The sequence below is a fragment of the Cokeromyces recurvatus genome, assembly GCF_025118155.1.
Source record: "Cokeromyces recurvatus strain NRRL 2243 chromosome Unknown BX663scaffold_13, whole genome shotgun sequence".
Lineage (NCBI taxonomy): Eukaryota > Fungi > Mucoromycota > Mucoromycetes > Mucorales > Mucoraceae > Cokeromyces > Cokeromyces recurvatus.
The window spans coordinates 149,983-169,802 of NW_026251399.1; the positions used below are offsets into that span (position 1 = coordinate 149,983).

The 19,820-nt window shown below is 29.0% G+C and overlaps 6 protein-coding genes and 1 non-coding gene across 7 annotated transcripts; 6 read left to right on the top strand and 1 right to left on the bottom strand.

Annotated features, from left to right (window-relative positions):
• Window positions 1-1,107: 1,107 nt before the first annotated feature.
• BX663DRAFT_435248 (C2 domain-containing protein) lies at window positions 1,108-5,392 on the top strand (the record flags this gene model as incomplete). Its single annotated transcript, XM_051523108.1, has 11 exons — window positions 1,108-1,296; window positions 1,376-1,799; window positions 1,890-2,211; window positions 2,277-2,398; window positions 2,459-2,866; window positions 2,927-3,287; window positions 3,402-3,447; window positions 3,568-4,081; window positions 4,191-4,369; window positions 4,467-5,004; window positions 5,187-5,392. 11 exons carry the CDS (start codon window positions 1,108-1,110, stop codon window positions 5,390-5,392), a joined length of 3,309 nt encoding a protein of 1,102 aa, XP_051382599.1.
• Window positions 5,393-5,739: 347 nt separating this feature from the next.
• Window positions 5,740-7,090, top strand: BX663DRAFT_509870 (uncharacterized protein). Its single transcript, XM_051527680.1, has 5 exons — window positions 5,740-5,929; window positions 6,011-6,191; window positions 6,257-6,589; window positions 6,668-6,879; window positions 6,940-7,090. The coding sequence occupies exons 1-5, from the start codon at window positions 5,801-5,803 to the stop codon at window positions 6,997-6,999; spliced, it is 915 nt and encodes a 304-aa protein (XP_051382600.1). The 5' UTR covers window positions 5,740-5,800; the 3' UTR covers window positions 7,000-7,090.
• Window positions 7,091-8,066: 976 nt separating this feature from the next.
• On the top strand, window positions 8,067-9,334 carry BX663DRAFT_509872 (uncharacterized protein). Its single transcript, XM_051527681.1, is given in 3 exon segments — window positions 8,067-9,256; window positions 9,275-9,287; window positions 9,299-9,334. The coding sequence occupies 1 exon segment, from the start codon at window positions 8,111-8,113 to the stop codon at window positions 9,203-9,205; it is 1,095 nt and encodes a 364-aa protein (XP_051382601.1). The 5' UTR covers window positions 8,067-8,110; the 3' UTR covers window positions 9,206-9,256; window positions 9,275-9,287; window positions 9,299-9,334.
• Window positions 9,335-9,917: 583 nt separating this feature from the next.
• Window positions 9,918-10,963, top strand: BX663DRAFT_531193 (uncharacterized protein; the record flags this gene model as incomplete). The annotated part of the gene is made up of 2 exons (XM_051530364.1): window positions 9,918-10,123; window positions 10,189-10,963. 2 exons carry the CDS (start codon window positions 9,918-9,920, stop codon window positions 10,961-10,963), a joined length of 981 nt encoding a protein of 326 aa, XP_051382602.1.
• A 1,600-nt stretch (window positions 10,964-12,563) lies between these two features.
• On the top strand, window positions 12,564-14,813 carry BX663DRAFT_434955 (Ribokinase-like protein; the record flags this gene model as incomplete). The annotated part of the gene is made up of 7 exons (XM_051523090.1): window positions 12,564-12,747; window positions 12,810-12,909; window positions 12,971-13,118; window positions 13,702-13,780; window positions 13,872-13,900; window positions 13,985-14,035; window positions 14,220-14,813. 7 exons carry the CDS (start codon window positions 12,564-12,566, stop codon window positions 14,811-14,813), a joined length of 1,185 nt encoding a protein of 394 aa, XP_051382603.1.
• A 397-nt stretch (window positions 14,814-15,210) lies between these two features.
• On the top strand, window positions 15,211-15,864 carry BX663DRAFT_509878 (uncharacterized protein). The gene has a single exon (XM_051527682.1). The coding sequence runs from the start codon at window positions 15,395-15,397 to the stop codon at window positions 15,836-15,838; it is 444 nt and encodes a 147-aa protein (XP_051382604.1). The 5' UTR covers window positions 15,211-15,394; the 3' UTR covers window positions 15,839-15,864.
• A 751-nt stretch (window positions 15,865-16,615) lies between these two features.
• BX663DRAFT_t81 lies at window positions 16,616-16,688 on the bottom strand. The gene has a single exon. It is a non-coding gene; the product is annotated as a tRNA-Gln (tRNA).
• Window positions 16,689-19,820: the final 3,132 nt, after the last annotated feature.

The following is a 19,820-nucleotide window of genomic DNA, read 5'->3' on the forward strand; positions in this document are numbered from 1 at the left end:
ATGTAAGCATCGAGACATTAAAAATTAAGCTCCTATTAAAGTGTTGTGGTACAAACGACGTCACAGACGGCCTGGCTGCATACAAGTGCTCATTGTTACATTTAATTTTTTTAAAAAAAAAAAATGTATTTTTATATGAATGTTTTATTATTTTGAAAATACATTATGGAAGCAAGTTACCCATTTAATCAATCAAATTCAGCATCTATAAATTCCACTAGTAAACCAAGAGATTTATTAGTTGATGACAATTCTTCACCGCCGCCACCACTACCACCTCGGCTTGTAAAGCAACCAACAACACCTCCAACATTATCGACTATGCCACCTATAACAAACCCTAGTCAACCTACCTCATCTTCCTCATTAACTCCTTCTCATTCAACATCCAGGATATCAATGACAAATGAATTAATTCATCGTAGAAAACAAAGTTCTGTTTCTGTAGTTGACCTTGTACCCGATTTACATGGTATAATTCCTAGTAAAGGATTATCCACTGAGTTAAATACACATGATGCAGAGTTAACGAGACATACTATTGCAGACGCAGAAAAGAAATCAATACCACCTACAACTTTAAATATACCAGGTGCTTTTAATCCTTCTAATAATAAAATACCAGACTGGTACCGAACTGGTTGGACTTCTCTATTAAAAAATACTGCCAAGAAATCCAATGATCCATTAAATATATTAGCTACTCATTATGATGAATCCATAAATAACGACCCTCTAGATGATATACTTCCTTCTATCTTTTACGGTGAATGGTATCATAATGGCATAGCATTATTTACTACTGCAATTATTTCATTTTCACTAGCCAAGTTAAATGCCGGAATTGGAACTATTTTATTGCTTTGTTTATTTATTGGTAAAAAGAAACAAAATGTTTATAAATATATGTGTATATGCAAATGAATCTATTTTAAACGTTAATACTTATTTTATATATCCCTACAAAAAAAATTAAAAAATAAAGCAACCTACTATCGTACGAGTATGAGACGATTTCGACGTAATGCACGTGATGATATTCAAAGACAAGTATCTAAATTCAAAATGGAAGCAGATGAGGAATCAGTAGAATGGATGAATAGTTTCATGCAAAAGTTTTGGCTTATTTTCGAGCCAGTGCTAAGCGCTTTAGTAGTTGAGAATCTTGATAATTATATTGCTGATTACTTGCCCCCATTTTTAGATTCTATTCGTTTATCCACTTTTACTCTTGGTACAAAACCATTTCGCATTGAAAGTGTCAAAACGTATTCAAACACCGATCCTGATGTAGTAGTCAGTATTGTTTAAAATAGGGGGACATGCGAAGGAATCAAAATCTAATCTTTTTTTTTTTTTTTTTTTTTTTTGCTAGTGCATGGATTGGAGAGTATCATTTATACCGAACGATTTGGATGATCTGTCAAAAGAGGAATTAGATTATAAAATAAATCCAAGAGTTATTATGAATGCTCGAGTTGGTAAAGGACGTATTGGAGCAGGGTTTCCTGTTGTTGTAGAAGATATGGCATTCTCGGGTCATTTACGATTACAAATTAAATTTATGAGTCGTTTTCCCTTTGTGAAACTGGTAGAGTTAAGTTTCCTGGAAAAGCCTCAGTTTGATTATGTTTTGAAACCTCTTGGAACAGATAATTTTGGATTTGATGTGAATGTGATTCCTGGCCTTCAAAGCTTCATCCGAGATCAAGTACATAGTATTTTAGGACCATTGATGTATACTCCTAATGTCTTTACAGTGGATGTTGATAGATTCTTTGAGGGTGATTTTGATTTAAGTAATGTATATTATTTCGTATAAATGAAATACATGTCATTGCTGACATTGACTGTTTTTTTTTATTAAATATATATATATATATATATAGATGCTGCTAATGGTGTGCTAGCTGTAACAGTATATTCCACAGACCGTATTAAGCATGTTGAGGATATCGTTGATGGAGCTCCTAATCCTTATATCCGCTTTTATTTGGATCATGGGCAAGAATTAGATCGAACAAGTGTTTGTCAAAATACTTTTACACCTACTTGGAATGAAACCCGATATTTAAAACTAAACAATTTAAATGCGCTTCTATCAATGGAATTAAAGACTTCAAGGCCTGGTTTAAAAGATAGGCGTTTAGGTACTGCTAACTTTAATCTTTCGCAGTTAGATGGTGAAGCAGATGCAAAGCAAGAAGGGCTGTATGTGTTTTTTCTTTTTTTCGTATATTCTTATAATATTAACTTGACTTGATTTGCTTTAATAGAAATTTATTAGTTCTTCGTAATGGCAAACATGTTTCTGACTTGAGAGTAGATATTCGTTATTTACCTATTTCGAAACCTATTAAACGTGATGATGGTACTATCGAGCCTGCTGTGGAATCCAGTAAGTATTTACTTTAAACAAAGATTATACATATTTAATAACAACTTCTCTTTATTATAGATTCTGGTGTAGTTCGTTTAATGATACATGAATGTTGTGATTTGATATCAACTAATGATACAATGAGTCCTTATATCCGTATTATTGTCAATGGCATAGAAAAGAAAAAAACCGTTACAATGAAGAAGAAATCAAACCCCAAATTTGAAGACTATTATGAAATGGTCGTTCTTGACAAGACTTCTTTATTCCTCCGTGTAGAAGCCAGAGATAGTGCTGATGATGATCATCTTTTAGGTGTCTTCACATCATATTTAACTGATATAATACGTCAACAAGAGCATAACAATAGTTGGTGGAATTTAACGAATGATGATAAGCAAGTCGGACAATTGCGTTTAAGTGCTCAATGGAAGCCTATGATTATGAATGGCCTTTCTGAATATGTTAGTGGTCATGGCTATGATAGTAAGTAAAAAATATTATTATTATATAAGTGTACATGATTTATATTTTATATATTTATAGAACCGCCTATTGGTGTTATTCGTTTTACATTTTGGGAAGCTCGTGATCTTCGTAATGTTGAAATGGTTACAAATGGTAAGAGTGATCCTTATATTCGCGTGTTATCTGGATATCAAATTCGTGCACAAACTGAAGTTATTGATAATAACTTGAATCCTGAATGGGGAGAAACTGTATATGTTCCTGTACATTCGTTAAAAGAAGACTTTATTTTGGAAGCAATGGATTGGAATGCTAAAATGAGAGATAAAAGTTTAGGTATAACTAAATTTAAAGTTTCTGAAATTATACGACAACAAGTTGGTAATCAAAGTGTTAATCCTGATGTTTGGTATGAATCAAAGAATATTAACTACGAAAGGTAAAGTTAAGAGCAAAATTAAGTAAAATGATAAAAAAAAAAAAAAAAAAACTCATATTTGATTCGTATATTATATATTGAAAAAAGATGGGAGAGGCTTCACTCAATTGATAGACATAGTTCAAAGGGTGCACTTCATTATTCTGCCGAATTTTTCCCTGTAATGGCATTACCCCAACTTGAAGCGAGCTCAAATCCTAATGCCGATTCTAACGCTGATTTGAATCATACAAACAATAATGTATCCTCTATCTCTACTCTACCTACTACTAATAATGAGTCTGAAATAAGATCTTTACCTCTTCGTGGGTTGCATGGTACATATATTCGATATACGCCTGATGATTTGATTGATCTAGGGTCATACAATTCTGGCATTTTGAAGATCAGAATTTATGAAGTTCAACTCTCTTCACCTGCCTACTGCTATTGTCACGTGATTGTTGACTCACTGATGCCACTCTATAAAACCGCTAAACTACGTGGCGATAGCCTTCAGTTTGATGAATACGCTGATGCATTCATTAAAGAAGTGGATTTTTCACGTATTGCTATTGAAGTTAAACCTGCCCATTCGGATGAAAAGGACATTCGTAAATTAGGATATTGGATTGATTCAGGTTCGTCTATTATTCGTCGTATCATGAAACATAGACGTCTTGGTCTTGATCCTTCAGATGATGAAGGAACATGGTTTAATTTGATGGGTACCGATGGTCCTGCAAGGATTCGTCTTGGTTTTTCTTATGATCCCATGGCAAACTTTGTATTAAACCCTGATGAGAGTCTAGACAGTAAGTTTCCCGCCTCTCACTTATTCTTTTTTTTTTTTTTTTTTTTTTTTTGAACACTATTGAATTTTTATATGATATTGATTAATTTTTCATATATGTATATATATAGATCAAGGTGTTTTGACAGTTAATCTAATTAGTGCGCGAAATTTAATGGCAGCTGATAAAACAGGTACTAGTGATCCTTATGTTATTTTTACTGTTAATGGAGAAAGAGTCTATAAAAGTGAAACTATTCGAAAGACTTTGAATCCTAGATGGCAAAATGAGAGCTTTACGGTTCCTATTGTAAGTTTACGTATCCTCTTTTTTTTTTTTTTCTTTTTTTTTTCTACAAATACATATATAGATATATTTATATATTTATCTTGTGATATGATTTTAGCAATCAAGAGTAACTGCAAGTATACGTATTGAAGTGTTTGATTGGAATCATGTTCAGGGACATCAACCTATTGGCTCAGGAGGTATTACACTTCGTGGTGATGGAGTTGAAAGCTTTAAAGCTCGTATGGTAGATATTCCTTTAGATGGTGTTGCTGGTGTCTCTGGCAGTGTACAAGTCAGATTTATATGGCATCCACAGCTTTTGGTAAATAAAAAGAATCAAACATCTGTCTTGAGTGCTACTCGTACCTATGTACATGATGATGTAAATCTAGAAGCTTCAGGTCCTCTTCCTCGAGCCTCTACAAGTTCACAATATAGTATGACACGTTCATCTAATGATAGTCTTCGTAATGTTATTCCTAATAGTAGGCAATCATTAGATACAGCACATCGTAATAGTTTGGATGATGCTATATCACTTGCACCTTCATCCATTGTAGATACACGAACACTCAGTGACGCCACAGGAAGAAAAGGTGTCATCATGATTACATTATTAGAAGCACGTGGATTACGTGGTGTAGATAAAAGTGGTACAAGTGATCCATTTGTACGTATTAAAGTAGGAGGAATCTTAAAATATAAAACCAAGTATATACCCAAAACTTTAAACCCTGAATGGTAAAGAAGAAAAGAAAAGAAAAAGAAAATAGAGAGACAATACTTAACTTTTATATTATATTATCTAGGAATGAAACTTTTTCATGTAATGTAGGAAGTGAGCCAATCGTATTTGATTTCAAAGTAAAAGATCATAATAGAATCAAATCCGCTGTCGACTTGGGACAAAATAGGATAAATATTTGGGATCTTATTAAAGTCGATGTTCCTGGTGGAGAATTATTTGATCACTGGCTTCCTCTTTACCCTATTGGAAGTGGTGAGCTTCGTGTAAATATTAAATATAAACCAACTATATAACGCCAATACTTTCCTTCTTCTTCTTCTCTCTCTCTCTCTGTCTGTCTGTCTGTCTTTTTATCTTTTTTCTTGCCGCAGAAAGTAAGCTTATATAAATATCTATAAATTTAGTCTGTTAACTATGTTTTATTTATTTTATTTTTATCTATTGCAGTATGTGTATTTCCTAACAAAGCATGTTTTATTAATGAAGAATTTTAATAGAATACAAGTTGCTAATCTTATTTTATTTTATTTTTTACTTTATTAAAGTAATATTTTATTGAGAGTTGTTTATTGTCAAGTAGTGCTGTTTTTTAAAAAATAAAAATAAAAAAAAAAAATCCTTTTTTTTTAAGCATAAAAGTGTTGAAAAAAAAAAAAGAGTATTTTATCTTGTTTATTTTCTAGTTTGCGATTTGAAAAACGATGACAAGCTTAAGTGAATTGAAGCAACGATTATTTCATCCTCATTATGTGCTTCATTTTATATACGGCATTATTTATATTATTGTACGATTGAACTATTTGCTTAAAAATCAATTGATCAATTTCGAAGTAAGTTAAATTTACTCAACACAATGTATTTGGATGATGTGATGAATGAAAAAAAAAAAACTAAAATAGTAAGTCTATTAGGAAACCGAATCTAAGAGTTATATTTTACTATTGGGCGTTTGCACTTGGAAATGCTTCATGGCAGCCACTGCAGAAGAATTATCAGGTGTTATCATCTTGTACACTAAATTCTTTACATTATGTAGTCTATTTTGGAAAATGGGTTTTTGGACTACTTTCTTTTATATCATTGGCTGGATTAGTAAATATAATTATTATCTTAAAAAAAAATAATGTTGATTATATTAAACTGAAATATATATGTAGTACTTTCCACTATTTTCCCTCAACCATGGTATAGAGGACCCACAAAGATTTATGAATTAAATGAAGCTGCTTTTAGAGATAAAGTACTTAAATCAAATACTACAAAAAGTCCAAAGCCATCTAGTAAATCTACTGTTCCTGTAGAAGATATTAAGGGTCCACGTATTACAGAGATTACTGAAGAAGAAGATAAAAAAGAAGAAGAAAAGACTGAAGATGAAGTTAAATATTGGATTGTTATGCTATACGCAAATTGGTCTGTATCTTGTCTTAATTTTGAAGCTGTATTAGCTAAATTATCCATCCAATATGATGTACCTCATTTAAAATTCGGTAAAATTATGTAATCCAAAAATTATTATGCTTTTTTTTTTTTCCTAATATAATTTTTATTGCTTCTGTTGCAAAAAGGTCAAATTGACGTTGATATATATCCTGACTTGGCAGAAGAATTTGGTGTCAGCAAGGATCCAGCATCATTCGATTTACCAACTTTAATTTTATTTCAAAATGGAAAAGAGCTTAGACGTTTGCCTGAACTTACAATAACAAAAGATGGTAAAAATAGTAAGGCAAATGCTGCAAAAGATACAATCACACGTCTAGGTTGGAGTAAACATCCTGTAAGTTATTATCAAATAATTATTATAATAGTAATGCTTACTCTTATTTAATCAAAATAGTCTGCAGTTATAAAAACATTTCAACTAAAGAAGATTGCCAATGAAAAGCAAGCTAACTAGACTTTTGTTTTTTATATATAAATATATACAATCTGGCTAATAAATAATGTCGAGTTATTGTCTATTCTAATAATAATAGTAATAGTAATAAGGAAAAGCTGAGGAAGATTGTCCACTCAAGTTGTTTTTGTTTTGAAATTTAGAATGAGTATTGACCTTGCGAAAAGCTTTTAGAGCGGAGGGTAGTTTGGTTAATAACGGATAACCGAAAGTCTTTAGATAAACAATAAAATGCTTACTAGTGTTAGGTTGACTAGCCAATTGTAGATATATCTGTCAAAAAGCTTTTATTACTCGATTTTTCACTAATTTGTAAATAAATAAATAAAAAAGACAAAGCAATCATATATCTTATTAGTATATTCAAGTAGTATCTTAGCCAAGTCAAGTAGAATCTGCTCAATACTTGAATCTATAAACGTTACTATTTCTGCCTATGACAACAACAAAAAATCGATATTATTTATCAGCAATATTGTATATAAATAAGTATTTGTCTTAAATAAAAATAAGTTAGTTTTTAATATTAATTATAATTTGTAAGCCCTTTTTTTTTTTTAAAGTCCCTTGCATTGATTAATAAGCTATTTCAGAAAAAAAGAATTCAACAGAAAAAAAAATTTTTTTTATTATATCAAATCATTTGTCAAGCTTTTTTTTTTATTGATATGCAAATTATCTTCAGGCACAAGTAAAAAAAAAAGGGAAAAGAAAGAGAAAGAAAGAAAGAAAGAAAGAAAGAAACGAAGGGTCCTATTTTATAATATCATGTATTTAGCTTTTATTTTATATAATTGAAGAAATAGTTGCTTTATTGCTTATGATGGATAATGCGTATTTATGTGTTGTAAGCATATTATTATACCGTCTACTATATTATATAATTTGTTTGTTAGAAAAATGAACTAATCGGTAAAATATAAGTTTCAAAAAATATGTTTAGAACATTGAAAACTTCATAATAGTTAGTTAAGTTTTTTTATTGGTTATTTATTTTAAGATCAGATTATTTTGACATTAATATAAATAGAAGAAGGGAGTCTACTACCCCTATCTAATTCTCTAGTTTTTTTTTTATACATATACTTCATTGTTTAAATTTAATTTAGTAATGTCATCCAATTCTGCTCTTTTCACTCCTATGAAGCTCGGTAAGCATGAGCTTAAGCATCGTATTGCTCTTGTTCCTTTGACACGTTTCCGTGCTGATGAGAATGCTGTTCCTACTGATCTTATGGCTGAATATTATGAACAACGTGCCACTGATGGTGGTCTCTTGCTTACAGAAGCTTGTTTCATCACTTTTAAGGCAGGTTCTTATCCTCGTGCCCCTGGTATCTATACAAAGGAACAAATTGCTGGTTGGAAGAAAGTGACAGACAGAGTTCATGCTAAAGGAGGTGTTATCTTCCTTCAACTCTGGCATATTGGTCGTGCTGCTATGTCAGCTCATATTGGTGAACAACCTGTCTCTGCTTCTGATATTCCTATCTCAGGTGTTAACCTCTTAGGTCTTCCTCAAGAAAAGCCTCGTGCCCTTACTATTCCCGAAATCAAATCTCTTATTCAAGATTACCGTCAAGCTGCTTTAAATGCAATGGAAGCTGGTTTTGATGGTGTTGAAATTCATTCTGCTAACGGTTATCTTCTTGATCAATTCATCAACACCTCTAGTAATAAGCGTACTGATATGTATGGTGGTAGTATTGAAAATAGATGTAGATTACCTCTTGAAGTAGTAGATGCAGTTGTAGAGACTATTGGTGCTGAACGTACTGCTATTCGTTTCTCTCCCTGGTCTGGTTTCCAAGATATGGAAGATGCTACCCCTTATGAGACCTGGGGTTATCTTGTCAAGTCACTTCAAGAAAAGCACAGTAACTTGGCTTTCCTTGATTTTATTGAACCTCGTGCTGATTTCACTGCTGACAGTTATGATAATAAGAGTGATACCCTTGATCCTTTCCGTAAAGCATGGAAGGGTCCTTTCATCTCTGCTGGTGGTTATACTTATAATACTCAAGCTGCCTTTGATACAGCTGAAAAGACTGGTAACATGATTGGCTTTGGTCGTCTCTTTATTTCTAATCCTGATCTTGTTGAACGTCTTCGTCATGGATGGCCTTTGAACAAATATGATCGTAGCACTTTCTATACACATGATGCTAAAGGTTATACTGATTATCCTTTTTATAAGAAGGATTAATTTTTTTTTCTCCTTTTTGTAACTGTTTATTCGTTTAGATTCTTTTATATAATAGATATATTCATGTACATATATAATCATTTAATAATTTCATCTTAATTTGTAAAAATAAAAGACTATATAACAAAATCTTTTTTTTTTTTTGAGTTTTATGAATTTATGTAGTTTGAAATTTATGCATTTCAAAACTAATTTTACGTAATCAGTCAATTATTAACATTTGAAACCAGCAGTTAAAACTTCCTTCAAGATATATACATATATCAAATAGTGTCTGTTTTGTAAATAAAAAGGAACGGTGTTTATTTTTTACTCTTTTATTCGTAAAGAACACAGAAACAAGTAATGATAGATTACCTTTTTTCTTTATGGAAAGAAACCCTGTGTAATAAATACATAAAATTCAGTGAATTAAAAGTAATACTATCTAATGTGCTAGTAAATGATTTAAGGATCCGAATATGTGACTTATACTATGACTAATTGGCCCATTATCCTTTACAAAAAAAAAAAAAAAAAAAAAATGCAAATGTTTACTGCAAATACGTAAACATATTCTATTTTTCTTTTCTTTTCTATTTGTTTTTTGTTCTTTTTTATTATTATTATTATTATTATTATTATTATCACGTCTAATAATTTATTTATTTATTATTCTCACTACAAAAAGAGCAACATCAACAATTTAGTGTAATATAATATTATGCAAACAATGTCAACTGATACAACTATGAAGGCCGTTTATATTAAAGAACAAGGAGGTATTGATAACATGATATATGGTGATGTTCCTATTCCTAAGGTAGAAGATGATTCTATTCTTGTAAAGAATCGTTTTTCAGGTGTCAATTACATTGATACCTACCAAAGAAGTGGTCTTTATCCTGTAACTCTCCCATTTACACTTGGACGTGAAGGGTAAGATAGTAATATATATATATATATATATATATTAGCTCCTCATTCATTCAAATGCTTAATAGTGCTGGTGATGTCGTTCAAGTAGGTAAAAACGTTAAAGATTTTAAGGTTGGAGATAGAGTAGTTTACTTGGGAGACTCTGCTTATGCAGAATACACAAATGTACCTTCTGCTGCTGCTCAAAAGTTAAAAGAGAACATGAGCTATGAAGCAGCAGCCGCTGTTGGTATTCAAGCATTAACTGCCTGGACAATGGTTCGTGACGGATATGCTGTAAAGAAAGGTGATATTATTTTAGTTCATGCTGCTGCTGGTGGTGTAGGTCTTTTATTATGTCAAATGCTTCATCATCTTGGTGCCACCGTCATTGGTACAGTGAGTAACGATCAAAAGGCCAAACTTGCTAAAGAAAATGGAGCAGATTATACAATTGTATATACACGTGAAAATGTAGTGGATCGTGTCAATGAGATTACAAACGGTTTGGGTTGTCATGCCGTTTTAGATGGAGTTGGAAAGGCAACATTTGAAGATTCCATTGCATGTACACGTCGTTTGGGTACCTTGATTTCATTTGGCAACGCCTCAGGTGCAGTCCCTCCTATCTCTATTACATGTTTAACTCCAAAGAATTTAAAGTTAATGAGGCCTCAGTTGTTTGCTTATCTTGTTGACCCTGTAGAGAGAGAAAAATGGTGGAATGAAGTTTTTGATTTGTTTCATAAGAAGATTATCCGTCTACAAATTTATAAAATTTATGAATTAAAAGATGCTAAACAAGCACATACTGATATTGAAAGTAGAAAAACGACTGGTAAACTTTTAATTAGCATGTAATAGCTTATGATATAAAATAAAGAAAGAAAGAAACAATTTATATCTTTTGATGAAATATGACTACTGGACTTGTACAATTAATTAATAATAATAAGGCTTTCTTTATTGTGGTTATATTATAGATTTACATATCTATTGTATATGTATATTTATTAAAATAGTTTGTTAAATTTGTTTAAGCTAACTCAAACTGTAGAAAGGAAATATAAATTTCAAGAAAGAATAGTGAATATGAACAGTATTAAAAGAAAGACACAATTACCGAATAATAAAGCTTATGGTTATTTTATAGTTCAATACAAGCTTACTTGTGAGGTTTATAGTATTAGGCCTTAACACAAAAGGCATATAAAAAATTGTTACTCATATCTTTTTTTTTTCCTTTTCTGAAATTGTTTTATTATTTAAAAAAATAAATAAATAAATAAATGGTCATAACAACAACATTGCTTTTTATATCTATCGCTTTTTTTTTTTACCCCTTATTTTTCTGTTTTATTTACGGCGCCGACATTGACAATTGGAGATAAAGTCAAATTCAAAAGAAAAAAAAAATACCTTCTTTCAGCAAGTCTGCGGCACTGTACAAGATTTTTTTTTTGGTAGATAATTAGCATAAAAGTCAATGCTTTAGTACACTTTTTTTTTGCTACGTTTCTTTTGTTCAAAAAAAAAAAAAAAAAAAACTCAGATATGCGCAGAATTTATTTTAATAGAATTTGTGCCATGTTAAAATAGCATTACCTTATTTAAAAGGCTCGATTCTATTATAAAAGAAAGGCTTTTTTTTTGCCAATGCTTCATTTATTTTTATTACTATTGGTATAAAAACAACTTTATCTACTTCTACTCCCGATTTCTGTTAATCTACTTTAATATAATAAAGTAGAAAATAAAGCACTTGATGGTATTGAGCAATAAGAATGATATTAAAGTTTATTACTTTGTTTAGCTACTTTCTATTTATATACCGATCTATTTTCTGTAAATGGACAACAGAATCATGTAGGAAGAAAAAAAATTATATTTTTACCTCCCAAAATATATTGAGAGAAATTACTTGTTATTTGTGTTTGTTTACGATGGAGACAGTAGAAAGGTTACGATTTTACTAGCTTGTATAGATTTTTTACAACAATTTCTATTGGCTCAATTTATTAAAGGAAATTCTTATACATCTATAATTCGTTTAATTGTAGGAGCAGGAAGGGAGTACATTATTGGTGAATAATGGTCCCTATTTCCAAATATACAATATGTTTATTATTAATAACCATATATATATTTTGGGGGGATGTAGGGTAATTTGGGCTTTAGCTACTGTATTTCAAAGCATTCCCTTCTCTCTTTCATAATAAATAAGAAGACAAGCTACTATAACTTACTTCTTGAATGTTATACAATGAAAAGATGGATAAATTAAAGGCAGCAGGGTTATACATAATTAGTGCACAACATTTTGAATACTTGTTTTATTTTTATAAATCAGCTAATTTGACTTGTGTAGCCTTATATAAAATACTTACTATTCACTATTTTTTTTTTTTTTTTTGATTTTCCTTCTTCCTTTCTTCTTCTTATTCCTTACTTATTTATTAAAATGATCATTTCAACAAGAAGCTTATTTTTGCTTGCAATTTTATCTTTTGTTTTTATTCAAACTACTTTTGCAAGTGTCTTTTCTCAACTTCAATTTATTAAAATCTCATCACCAAAGAGTGGACAAGATATTACTGCTGGTGAAAAAGTTGTGATTAAATATGTCATGCAACCCCTTATTAAAGGTAAATACAACTATAGAAATAAATGTTACTATTGTATTAAAATATATACGTTTTTTTTAAAGATAATGTCGCTGCTGGTAAAGCTTTAAAGTTGAGTATTAATTTTCATAAAAGATCTGGAAATAAAAAGCAAGAAAAAATTAGAACCGTTTTTAGTTCATGGTAAAATCTATCTTCGTTTATTTGTGTAGTATCTTTATTTCTCATTATCATTTTTGTATAGTCCCATTGCTGCTAAAGAAGATAAATATGTTACTTATTCAAAGAAATGGACTGTCCCTAAGAACACCACACCAGGGTCTTATGCTTTTGATTTCCAAGAATTAGTGCAACTTCGTCGTGGTCAAATGGTTGCTATTGAAACTGTCAAAGTTAATGTTGTTGATGATTAAGTTATCAAATACATATATCTTTTTTTTTTTAGATTTGAGAACCCTCTTGTCTGTTTAACAAAAAAAAAAGCAACTCATATTTCGTATATTTTACCCTCTTCTCCTCTTCTTTGTTTTAATATATACATATAAACATATACAATAGTTATATTATAGTTCTTCTCCTAATTTTCTATAAATATAGTTTTGATTACATAGGAAAATAAGGAATTCTTTGTTTCCTAGACATATTATGCTAACATATAAATAGCAAGAAATTTAAAGCCATTTCCCCGCCCCTTTTTTTTTTTTTTTTTTTTTTTTTTTTTGTTCCCAGTGTTTTTATAAGAAATTTCTTAATGGACATTTTTTTTTTTCCTCTCTTCCCGTCGGCGCACAAAAGACCGTTAAAATGGTTGTGCATAATTAATAATGGATCCTGTATAAAAGTCAGTCTAATTATTTGTGAATAACATCTTCTTCTTTTTTTCTTCTACTTTCTACAATAATAAAAAAAAAGATCATATTTTTTATTTTAATAATGAGCAAGATTCTTAACTACGGTTCAGTGAATATTGATGAGTTCTTTACTGTTCCTCATATATGTATTTCTGGAGAAACATTATCTTCAACAGAATATTTTGTTCGCGCTGGTGGAAAAGGTATATATTTATATATGAAGAGATAAAAAAATTTTTTTTTTTTTTGTATTTCTTTTTTGATAAAGTATTAAACATGCATATACTTATATAGGAGCAAATCAATCAATTGCTTTTGCAAAAGTAAGATTATCTTAATACTGGATACTATTTCCCTTTTTTTTTAAAATAATAATAATAATAATAATAAATAATGTCAAATTTTAGGCTGGAGGACGCGTTTATCATGCTGGTAATTTTGGACATGATGCCGCATGGGTAAGATAGTCATTGTTTAATATATACGTAAGAAATGTGACCATTTATTTTTCAATATGTATAGATTAAAGAATACATGAGTGAGAATGGAGTTGACATGTCATTTGCAAGAATTAACGAAAAAGAAGTAAATATTAAAAAAAAAAAATAAGGTTTGCTTACATAATTCTATATATGTTTATAGAGAAATGGGCGCGCATTTATTCAAGTAAGTAAAGAGACAGGGGATAACTGTATTGTACTTTATCCGGGAACAAATGGTACAAATACACCCGAAGAAGCTGCAGAAGTTTTAAATTCCTTTGGTCCCGGTGACTGGCTTGTTCAACAAAATGAAATTAGTCATGGTGGTGACATCATGAAGCTAGCTGCTGAGAAGGGTCTAAATATTCTCTTTAATCCTGCACCTCTTACAAAGGGTATTTTAAAGGATTTCCCATTTGATAAAGTGACCATTCTTGTTGTAAATGAACATGAAGCAAAGGCTTTATATGAAGAGCTTGGTGGAAAGAAAGATATAAAAGGACTAGAATTAGCAGCAGAAATGTTGACTATTTTTGATTCAATGAAAGGCATTATCATTACTTTAGGTGGCGAAGGTGTTGTTGCGAAATTTAAAGAGGAGAGTAAAGTTCATGATTTTAAAATTCCCAGTAGAAAAGTAAATGTTAAGGATACTACTGCTGCTGGAGATACTTTTGTTGTAAGTAAAAAAAAAAAAAAAAAAAAAAAAAAAAAAAAAAAAAAAAAAACGGCGGAAAATAGAAAATATTTATAAATGACTTAACATCATGATGTCTTTATAAAGGGGTACTTTTTGGCTACTCTTATTCGAACAGAAAAAGAAGAAGAAGACTACTTTAAAAGAATTGAGAATGCATTAAAAGAGGCTAATTTTGCTTCTTCTCTTGCTGTTCAACGTGAAGGTTCTATGGCTTCTGTACCCATGTTATCTGAAGTTCAAGAAGCTATGAATCAAGCAAATTAATAATTATAACATGAATAAAAGTACCCATTACTTGTAATAATAACTAAACTATATACTGTAAAGGAAACATGTATTATTATTCCTAGATCAATAATCCTCCTAATAAAATTTACACGAAAGAGAAAAAAAAGAAAAAAAAACGGAGTATAAAAATTAATTTTGATGTTTTGTTTTCATATATTTTATTTTTAGGCTTATTAACACTATTCAACTTCTTTATTCACTTTTTCTTTTCCTTATTGTTTCAATTATCTCCATTCCTTTAAGATATACAATAAACTTTTTTTTTTGTGTGTGTATTCACTCCCTTTACCACGCTTCTTTTTTTCTTTTAATTTTTTCTTTATAACTCAATTATATATTATTTAAAAATGATTCAACATCTTTCTTTAATACTCACTTTAGTTTCGATTGTATTCGCTCAACAAAGTCAATTATTACCAGCAACAGCTACAGTAGCTCAACAACCTCTTTCAACTACAGAGGTATCTACAGATGGATTTAATTCTACATCCAATAACCTAAATACACCTCAAGAAAGTTGGCTTCAAAAGAACCATAGGTATGTCTTTATTATCGTCCTTGTATTGCTATTCTTGGCCATCTTTACATGGTATATCATTAAAAGTGTTTGTGGTATGCGTAAGAGATTAGCAGCAGAAAATCAGAATCATATCATAATGACTCAAAATGCCTCTGGTGTTAGTCAATTATTCTCGGAGAAGGTCTCTGTGGTAAATGATGGATTTTATAAAATGCCTGATTATCCAGGGAACCAACAACAGCAACAACAACAATATATGCATCGATATTAATAAATTTAGTTTATACAAAAAAAAAAAAAAAAAAAAAAAAAAAAAAAAAAAAAAAAAAAAAAAGTTCTTATTCTATTTTAAATATTAGAGGTGAACTAATTAGTACTTTATTACTACTTTTCAGCTGTTTTTGAAAAATTTTACTGATACATAATAATATTGTATAGATCCTATTTGGATTTTTGACGCTTTTTATAATAATAATAAAAAAGGCGGGATTTTAGATATGTTCAAGAAATGCATATTACTTTTTTTCATATATGTATTTTGCTGCTTACAAAAAAAAAAAAGTTTGATAGTACTAATGATTCCATTTTATTGATGAAGAAAGTTATAAAATAGTGTTTCATAGGCTAATATTCAGTCTAACTCAGTTTAATAGAATTAACTATTCTCTTCAGAAAGTAATTCAAAAAAAAAAGCATTATTACTCCTGTAAATTTTTTCTCAAAGAAAAAAGTTTTGATGTATTAAGGCGGTAATATATCTTCTCCTAATAAATAAATAAATAAAAGATAATTATTGTTGAAAGTTATTAGTGATAAATCAATATTTAATTATCATACTTTGATATAATGGCAGTTACATAAAGCTCTATAAAGTGACATCTAAAATTACTTGAAGAGAGATCGTTACTTGGTTCTAATGAGAAAGATAAGAACATATTCATGTAAAAAGCGAACAAAGGTAATAATCAAATAGGCTTATATAAATATAACTACAGAAAGGTAAATACAATATATGATGTAAAGAAATAAAAAAAATTTCAAAAAATGAAGGTCCCACCGAGACTCGAACTCGGATGTCAAGATTCAGAGTCTTACATGCTAACCAATTACATCATGGAACCTTTCTTGGCTGACAAGTGGTATAAAAATATAAAATTTGCACACTAAAAATTTAATCAACAGTCACGTGATATACCGGACTTGTCCGGTAATTCAATTTATTTTATTTTAATTTACCCTTCTTTAATAATTCCTTTTATATAATATCATTTTTTATTTAAGTATCATTTTTTAATATAATGGAATAAAATCAAGCTTTTACTTTGCTTTAAATTTTTATTAAGTTGTTTAATTGTAATTTGATTAATTGAACTGAAACGACAATACAGAAGATTGTCAATTAAATATAGAAACAGTAACAGAAAGAAATATCAATACATTAACGACGACATAAAGAACAAAAGCAATATTCAACTTACATTTATACCTTTGTCTCAGTATAAAAGTAACTAGAAGAAACATTAGCTTCACAAATAGAAAAAAAAATAAAAGAAAAGGATTCTACTGTTAAGCACCACGAACATATCATGGCTACAATTTTTTTTAATTTCCTATAATCCGGATATTAAACTATAAGTCACGTGATCTATCCAATAGAATCACGTATCTGTCTTTTAATTCTAATTTTATACTCTTTTGAAAAAATAAGAATAAAAAAAAATGGTCAAGTTATAATCTTGACATTAAGTAATCACTTGTAAATTTTTGTATTGAATATTGTTGACTGAAGACGTCAACTGGTTAAAGAAAAGGAAAGGTACAGGCATTGAGGAGCAATTTAAGATATAATATATATTTAATAATAAGATATTCTTCTTTATTGCTGTTCAAGCCTTGAGTGTGACATTAGGAACAATAGAGGTAAAATCAAGCTTCAACTTACAAACGTATTATACCAGAAAAAATTTTATATAATTTATGATGATTACAAACAGTTACGTGACTAGATAGCCACTACAAATAATAAAAACTTACTTTAGCAGATTTTTAACGATAAAACAGACCTTCTACTGGCTTATTTCTTCACATTTGTGGTATATAAACATAGTTTATAGCCCTTCATTGGTTTTTTACATTCACTTTTAATATTTCTTTATTTGCATATATTAATAGGATACATAATAAATGCATTTTTCTTTAAAATTTGCATATTTATAATATTTATATCATTTATTTAAAAAATGATCCATTTAAGCTTTATTTATTCCTTTTTAAGGATAAATAAATACATATCAAAAAAAAAAGGGGGGGGAATACAACAGTAAGACGTATTAAGAGAATAACTTGGAATGGTCTTCTTCTGCTGTAAAATTGCTTGCTTACTGAAAAACAATAAAGTAAAACTTAATATTCAAAAAAAAAAAAACTAAACATTAAGTATATCTTATTACATTTAGAAGGAAAAGCCCTCCATTTGTTTTTTTTTTGTTCTTTTTATTTGATGATATTCAGAGTAAAATGATTTTTTGTTTACTTGGCTGTAGAGAATAAAGAGTAATTAGAATTGCAGTTATTTTATATAATAAATGTAAATATATTTATTTACGTTGGTTATTATAGTGCAATGAATGACACTATTATTATTTACCTATCATAAAATAAAAGACTTTGATAAATAGATCAACAAAAGTACAAGTTCTGTATAATGCTACATCTATCATTATTATGTTAACCATTTAGCCTGTATATATTATAATTCATAAAAATAAATTCAAAGAATAACACTATAGAAAAAAGAAAAGAAAAGTATGTTTTATGTAAAAATATACATAATAATTTATAATAACATTCTCTTGTCAGAGCTTTGTTATTGTTACATTTTTGTCGGTTTATAAATGTCAATTAACCATTTCGTAATTGCAATTAATTAAATGTACAAATTAACAGTTAAAAGTTTAAAAGCATTTAAAATAAATAACGACAGACAAATATTACTCGAGAGTATTTAAAGTAGTGCAAGCTATTTTCATTAATAGTTGCCATGTTTCATTATATTGTGGTAATTACTATTCAATTGACAAATGTGTTAATTGTCATTTGCCAACATGGTAAAATTAATTAGTTTTGCAATTTATTTATTTATTTTTTAATTTCGTTAAATTATATATATTTAAACAAAGTGTATTTTTCAAAGTTAAATTTTTACCAATGACTTTACAACTTTTTGTCTTGGTTACATAATAAAATAATATTAGTCTTTTTTAGGTGTTATGTATTCGTAATCTTGTGTGTTTTATTTATAGAGCATAAAATCTATCCAGAGAATAAAACTCGATCAACACATTGAAAATTATGTAATACAAATTCATCAAAAAGTGAATCTTTAAATATTGAATATTTGTCCAAATAAAATAATAATAATAATAAAAAAAAAATAGATTTAAAATCAAGAGGATTGTAGCTTTCATTTGATATAAGATTTTACTAGAAATTCCCATCTTTTAAAATAATCTTGTAAAAATCCTACTTTTACAATACTGTGTAGTCCTACTTTAACAAGTTATTTGCAGTGGACAACCACTATCCGTGCAGGACTTAGGTGTCTTTTGATCTTCTTGTTCGGCGGCACTGCGACTAAATATATCAAGTCTTTGTAAGTGTTAAGAATTCTTTAAAGGTTAATTTTTTGTCTATAACAATTACTAGGTTTGTTTACTGTATGTGTTATTTTAGTATGAAAAAGTATTATAGTTAATAAATCAGGAAAAAAAAAAAAGCTCATAATAAAAAATAACATTCAAAAAAGCCCTATGACAATCTTTACACACTGAAGATGTAACAATGTTTATTATTTTTTATGCATTAAAAAAGTTTTATTCAACAAGTAATGAAATATATTTGTCATGATTCATTTTATGTAGACAAAAAATATCTACTGATTATAAGTTTTTAATGAATGCTATTTGAAAACAAATTTTATATGGTAACAGATCAGAGCGTAAGTTACTTATATTAGTCTTTTATAATGTTTAAGTTAATTGCGTTCTAATCATCCTTCCTTATGATGTTATATTAATCGAAATGAATATAATTATAAAAGGCTTCTTTACTTGTCATTAAGAAATTTAACATTGTATTTAATAAATCATAATTTTACATTATTTATAAATGTGTATATTTTATAACCATCAGAAAAATGATACTTGATAGCATTTTACTACTTAGAAAACTCCGAAAAATACGTCATCTGCTTG